Here is a 6,969-nt window from a genome sequence, read left to right as displayed (position 1 = left end):
GAAAAAAAAGAATATGATCTAGACTGACTGTTCATAGATCTCCAAGAGGATTTTAACTACTTTCTTCTACTTTCAGGGTCATACTAAACATCCACTACCCATTTTATTCTTTTTAGAGAGGAAGGGAGAGGGAGATAGATATATCACTGATGAGAAAGAATCACTGACTGCCTGCCTCTTGCATGACCCACACTGGGGCTCAAGCCTGCAACCCTGGTATATGTCCTGACCAGGAATCAAACTGTGGCCTCCTGGTTCATAGATCAACACTCAAGCACTGAGCCACACCAGTCAGGCTTCCCATTTTATCCTTTTAAATTATCTCTTCCACTGGCATTGATTAGTTCATAAGCAAAAGCTACACAGTCAGTTTTGAATTTTATTTCATTAGCTTAAAAGGTGAACAAAATGTGTTTCAAATCTTATTAAACTCATTTGTCTGAATATGTTTACATAGAGCACAGATACAGGATTTCAAGTAACTTATGGTAGAGGCCATTGTCCACTTAAAAATAAGCTTCTTTCTTCCACAAAAACTGCATTGAAAGGCAAAAAAAATTTTCTTTAATACTGCGTAAGAGCTAGATTCAAACTTTTGATGTAAATTTCATTGTCAACTCTCATGCTAAAGCTGGGCGGCACAAATATTCATAGTTCAGTTAAATGATACAAACAAAAAGCTTCAGTTTCTCTCAGATACAAATCAGAAACCTCCATCGTCTCTTACAACAGTAGTATGTCAGACTTGATTGTCTTGCCAGGTCACTTCTTCTTCTTTCCTTTCCCTTTTTTACTTCCCTCTCCTTGCTGAAGAGTTTGGTCACTACCTCCTGTTTTTTGTGTCCTTGTTTTTAGTTTAGGAATCATTTCCGCTGCATACAACATTACTGACTTACCTAGGAACCAGAAATTAGGGTTAGTGTATAATCTGAGAGAAAAGATTTAAAAGGTCATTAACTTGAATACCATAAAGTTCAAGAAATCATCACACCACATCAAGAAAATGAGAAGGATTTAAAAAGAAAAAAAATAAATGACTATGAAGACAATGACTAGTTCAAGTGGGGGCCTTTGGTGGTGAAAGTATTGAGAACAATGCTGAAATATTCAAAATAACACAATCAAAATTTAAAACACTAAGTGTGAAACAAAAATTTGGGTCTTGGTCCTGGTAATTAGCTTGAAAATCCAAGGAGAACTTTTCTAAACATAAGAAATTGGAAGCAGCATATCATTATAACTTTTAAGCCATGGAAACACCGTGCCTTTGTCTTACAATAAAAATCCAAAGCCATGTTACTCATATGCTCAGATGATTTATGAATACATGCACCCCTGCTTTGTGCACCAACCCACCCCCTCCAGCTCCAATAGCTGCTGTCCTTACTCCAACACATCAAGACTTTAGCTTTTTCTTTTTACTTTATAACTATTTTCTTAGTAGAAACAGGAAGCAACATCTATTCAACTATAATTTTTAAATAAAAAGTTTGTATGTGGTTATTTATTTTTTTTTGGTCTTTTTGACTTTTAAGAGATAGTATAGAAAGATGTCAAATAGAAGAAACAAGAAAAGAAAAAACCACTGAAATATACTCAATCTGTCACTCCTCAGTCAGAATCTTAACGTTTTTAGAAATACCTAGAAACCCGATCTATTTTAATTCAACTAAAACAAGTTGTCAGTTTGGGGTTATTGTGTCAAAATAAAACTCAATTACGAAAATTAAAATATATTTTTTAGAAATAAAAAAATTCAGAAAAGAGTAACATGTAAATAGATACTCCTCTCCCCAATACCCAGAGTTAATATTTTGGAATACTGATGTCCAGTTTTGTTTGGTTATTGTTTTTTTAAAAAATATATTTTATTGATTTTTTACAGAGAGGAAGGGAGAGAGATAGAGAGTTAGAAACATCGATGAGAGAGAAACATCGATCAGCTGCCTCCTGCACATCTCCCACTGGGGATGTGCCCGCAACCCAGATACATGCCCTTGACCGGAATCAAACCCGGGACCTTTCAGTCCGCAGTCCGACGCTCTATCCACTGAGCCAAACCAGTTTCGGCATTTGGTTATTGTTTTTTAAGAAATAAAACACTAGGGGATAAACGCTGATGGAAGAAGACTTGTCTTGGGGTGGTGAACACACACAATATAGTGTACAGATGATATACTGTGGAATTGTTCACCTGAAACCTGTTTAATTTTGTTAACCAGTGTTCACCCCAATAAATTAAGAAATTAAAAATAAAAAGAAATAAAACACTAGGGATAATGCTACAGTCTTCTCTGACCACAACCCCCTGTGCCTACTCCCTACTCCTTGCCTTGCTTTTGCCATTAGGTTAACTACTATCTTAAGACCAAGTATTTTCTTACTTTGTTTTTAAATTTACCTAAGTGGTAATATTGTCTCTTGCTTTTTTTCACTAATATGGCTTTTTAGATTTATTAATGATAGAAATTATAAGCAGACCTCAAGATTCTAGGATCTGAAATGGCAATTAACATCTGACAATTTAATAATTTTACACTCTTAACCTAGGAGCAATGATGGATTTTCAGAGGTTTATAAAATGTTCACTAAACAGTATTTTTGGAGGAAAACCCATTAAGTTTCATCACATTATCAAATAGGTTCTTAACCTTGAAGAAGTTTAGAACCAGTGCAGCCACTATGGAAAACAGTATGGAGTTTCCTTAAAAAATTAAAAGTGAACTGCCATTTGACCCAGTGGCCCACTTCTAGGAATATATCCCAAGAGCCCCAAAACACCAATCAAAAGGGACATATGCACCCCTATGTTCATAGCAGCATTATTTAAAATAGCTAAGGTTTGTAAACAGCCCAAGTGCCCAACAGTAGGTAAGTGGATAAAAAAGCTGTGGTAGGTACATTTACACAATGGAACACTATGCAGCTGTAGAAAAGAAGGATCTCTTGCATGGCTGGTGTGGCTCAGTGGTTGAGCGTTGATCTATGAACCAAAAAATCACAGTCAGGGCACATGCCTGGGTTGCCAGGAGGCGTCAATCAATGATTCTCTCTCATCATTGATGTTTCTCTCTCTCTCCCCCCCTTCCTCTCTGAAAACAATAACTTATAATTTATATATATAAATAAAAATGATCTCTTACTCTTTGAGACAGCATGGATAAACCTGGAGAGTATTATGCTAAGTGAAATAAGCCATTCAGAGAAAGACAAGTATCACATGATCTCACTCATATATGGAATGTAATAAACAAAATAAATTGACCCACAAAATAAGTCCAGAGGCATGGAAGCATGCAACAGACTGATGAATCTCAGAGTGGGGGGAGGAGAGGGTGCAGATGGTAAGAGATTTTATATACTTATATGCGTAACCCATGGACACAGACAATAGGATGGTGAAGACCAGAGGTAGGGCGGGAACTGGGTGGAGGGGGGCAATGAGAGTAAAAAGGGGAGAGACATCTGTAATACTCTCAACAATAAAGATAAAAAATAAAACAAAACAAAAAAATGTACCCCAGCCCCCCAAAAAAGTTAGAAGCACTGTTTTACCCCTCCATCAGTGGTAGTCCTTTTTCTAAATAAATCTGGAGAACACACATTATTTTTACCTTTCAAAAGATCAGAAACTTTTTTGCAGAGTAGAGGAATGAGTAACCTATGCCCAAATTTTATTCATTCATTTAAAAAAGCTTACGTGATGGGAATTGTACAAGACAGAGGCTGCCATCTTCCTGTTTGAGTTGAACCCGGACTCTACCCCTGTACTGAGCATCACGATTCCATTCTCTGGAGTACATTTTGTTTTTCTAATATAAAAGGAAAAGAGGCTTTGTTTAAGGAAATTGTTATATCAATGAGATGAGTATGGAAAATAGTGAAGAAAGGACCACATCATACCTCAAGAAATGCATTAAGTCCAACTGCTGAGCACACATCTTGAATCTCTGTAGCTGTAGGATTTTCAACAGCCTGAACAGTTTAAAAAAACACTAAACAGCTTAGCTTTAAGTAGGTACTACAATATTGTTGTGTAAATCATTTCAAATACTATGATCAAAACATGTATCAAACCCAAGGTTTCCTTTTCTACTAGGTCCAGCTGTTTCCACTATAAATTTAAAAATTAAAAAAAAAATCCCTGGAATAATACTGATTCATCCTTGTATTGTTCATCTCCCTTCCAACAGAACATACACTTCACAAGTGGAAGGACCATTTTGTTCATCAGTACATTCCCCAACATCTGGCATGATACTTGGAGCATAGTAGGTGCTCAGTGAATACTAAACAATTATTACAGATACAACCACTTTAGAAAATTATTTGGTTGTATCTATTAAAGCCAAATGTATGCATTCATTATGGGCATGCAATTGCACTTCTAAGTATATATTTTTAAAAATGCAAAACTATGTTCACCAAAGACAAACTCAAGAATGTTCACAGCTAGCTCTATTTACAATAGCCCCAAACTACAAACAACCCAGTTATCCATTGACAGTAGACTATGGTATATTCACACAATCCAATACTACATAGCAGTGGTTTTCATTAAGGTGATTTTGCCCCTCCTCCCCTCCACCCAACGTTTGGCAAGGCTTGGAGACATTTTTGATTGTCACAACTATGATGGCGCAGGGCACTGGCATCTAGTGGGTAGAGGCCAAAGATGCTGCTAAACAACTTAAAATACACAAGATAGCCTCACAACAAAGAATTATCTGGCTCAAAATGTCAATGGTGCTGCTGTTGAAAAATGCTATTACAGAGCAATGAGAAACTTCACTCAAAAATGTGGATAAATCTCATAAGCTTAAAGTTCGGTGAAAAAAAGATGTAAAAGTACATAGTGTATAATGCATTTTAAATAAAATTCAAAAACAAGCAAAAGTAATCTATGGTGATGGAAGCCGGCAGTGGTTATCCTTGTATATGAGTATATACGAAGAGGACAGTGACGGGGAGGGGACATAAAGGAATCTTCCTGGGTGCTGGTAATGTTTTCTTTTTTTAAAATTAGGGTGCTGATTACTCATGTGCACTCATTTTTTTAAAATTAAGACACTTAAGATTTCTGTATGTATGCTTGCTATCGATAAAGTTAAAAACAATTTAATCGTTCTCCAAATTCTCTGACAGCTTACTACCAGAGGCCTGTTACAGGGAGTCAGGCATTATTCTGAACCAATGCTTTGATGTCTTCTCTTTTATCCAGAGGCAGCAAAATAGACTTTCTTTTACACATTTAAGAAGAAAATGAGAGATACAAAATAACTCAAAAATAACAAAGTCAATGCTTCAGACCAAGTTACCTTAACTCTGTTCTGTTGTTTGATTACAAAATGGGATTCTTAAAAAATAAAATGACATCCATTTTGAAAATGAAAGGCATCAACAAAGTCCCTTCACTTGGCATTAGGCACTTTCCTAATGCCAAGTTATTTTTAAAGTAACTTTACCCATCTCAAAAAAGGTAACTGACATAAAACTATAAAACTCAACGCGTCTGAATTTTCTGCAAGTCTTCTTTAAAAACTCAACTGCATTCTGGGCATTTCGTTGTGCAGTGACATAATTTTGGTTTCCTTTATTAAGGGGAAGACTGTCATAGCCCTGGTTTAAATGAAAACTGCAAATCCTACACCTCTCCCCGCCTCTTTAAAAAAAAAATTGATTCTTTGAGAGGGAGAAACACCGATGTGAGAGCGAACATTGACTGGCTGGCTGCCTACTGCGCGCCCCCTACGGGGGATCAACCAGCAACCTCCGGGTGCGCGGGATGACGCGCCATCAACTGAGCCGCACCGGCCGGGGCCCCCTCCTCTTTCAAACACAGGTTCATGAACAATCATTAAAAAAAAAACTCCTTCAGCTATGACCTCGTGCCTTTCTGAAGGAATGCACCCAACCCTTGGCCGCTGTTTCCCAAATGCAGTCAAGTCAAAGAAACCTCTGTGACCCTAAGAGCAAAGCCTCCCCTCACGGGCCAAGGTGCCGGCCTGCTTACCTTACTTATGGGGATTCGCCTGCCCTCCGCGATGGTCTTCTTGTTATTTAAATAGGCAGGGTATATACAAATAAACCTGCCACAGGAAAAACGCAGCTGGTATCACTAGAGCAGTATTTCCAAAACTTCACCCATTCACTCACTGGTTATCGTGACAGCCAGTACCCCCACACTGTAAGTCGCATGTTTTTTTCTTTATATTGTCTCCCTTTCACTTAACTTACTTAAAAAATAAACTTTAACTCACTGCCTTAAATGGAAAAAAAACACACACACAACCACCCACTTGCTAGAGAATATTTTTTAAAAAACGTTGTCTTGCCCTAACCGGTTTGGCTCAGTGGATTGAGCGCCGGCCTACGGACTGAAGGGTCTCGGTTCGATTCCGGTCAAGGGCATGTACCTTGGTTGCGGGCACATCCCCAGTGGGGAGTGTGCAGGAGGCAGCTGATTGATGTTTCTAACTCTCTATCCCTCTCCCTTCCGCTCTGTAAAAAAAAAAAAAATTAATAAAATATATTTTAAAAAATTATCATTCCCTGTCATCAGGGCATGTGCCCAGGTTTCAGGCTCAATCCCCCAGTGGGGGAAAAAACACACAAAAAAAAAACGTTGTCTTAACTGCTCAGTTAGATACGGGTACCTGCCAAAAGGTCCTGTGGGGGGGCCCTCTCTCGTGTCTAGAATGTACGGCGTCAGAGGTATTATTAACCTAAAGGACTCAAACGGGCCTTCCTGAAAGCCACAATAGGAAAAAAACAGACTTCTCCCTTTGTGCCTGTTACGTAACGTCATGTGCACGGAGCGCCCACGGCGCTTTGCGTCGCGAACAGGTAAACCAGGTGATCACTGAGCTACCTAAAGTCGGCATTTCAGGGACCTTGCGAAGAGCCGATGCTGGGCACTCCAGGAGAAACGAGCGCCGGAGAGCAGCTCAGAGCCCCCCCGCCAGCCTC

The 6,969-nt window shown here is 38.5% G+C and overlaps 1 protein-coding gene across 3 annotated transcripts in view; it reads right to left on the bottom strand.

Moving 5' to 3' along the window:
• Positions 1-359: 359 nt before the first annotated feature.
• SRP19 (signal recognition particle 19kDa) overlaps positions 360-6,969 on the bottom strand; it is a 6,967-nt gene continuing 357 nt past the window's right edge. Inside the window, exons 1-5 of one of the 3 annotated variants that reach the window (XM_005866460.2) lie at positions 6,657-6,847; positions 6,014-6,089; positions 3,904-3,975; positions 3,701-3,812; positions 360-896 (exon numbers count right to left, since the gene is read on the bottom strand). In XM_005866460.2, the coding sequence (XP_005866522.1) occupies positions 763-896; positions 3,701-3,812; positions 3,904-3,975; positions 6,014-6,089; positions 6,657-6,808 (546 nt within the window). In that variant the 5' untranslated portion in view covers positions 6,809-6,847 and the 3' untranslated portion in view covers positions 360-762. Of the gene's footprint in view, positions 897-3,700; positions 3,813-3,903; positions 3,976-6,013; positions 6,090-6,656; positions 6,853-6,969 lie in introns of those variants that run through there. The other 2 variants (XM_014539904.1, XM_014539905.1) reach the window with 2 other exon arrangements.

Source organism: Myotis brandtii, unplaced genomic scaffold (genome assembly GCF_000412655.1).
Source record: "Myotis brandtii unplaced genomic scaffold, ASM41265v1 scaffold230, whole genome shotgun sequence".
Classification (NCBI taxonomy): Eukaryota; Metazoa; Chordata; class Mammalia; order Chiroptera; family Vespertilionidae; genus Myotis; species Myotis brandtii.
This window is presented reverse-complemented; position numbering and strand designations above follow the sequence as displayed.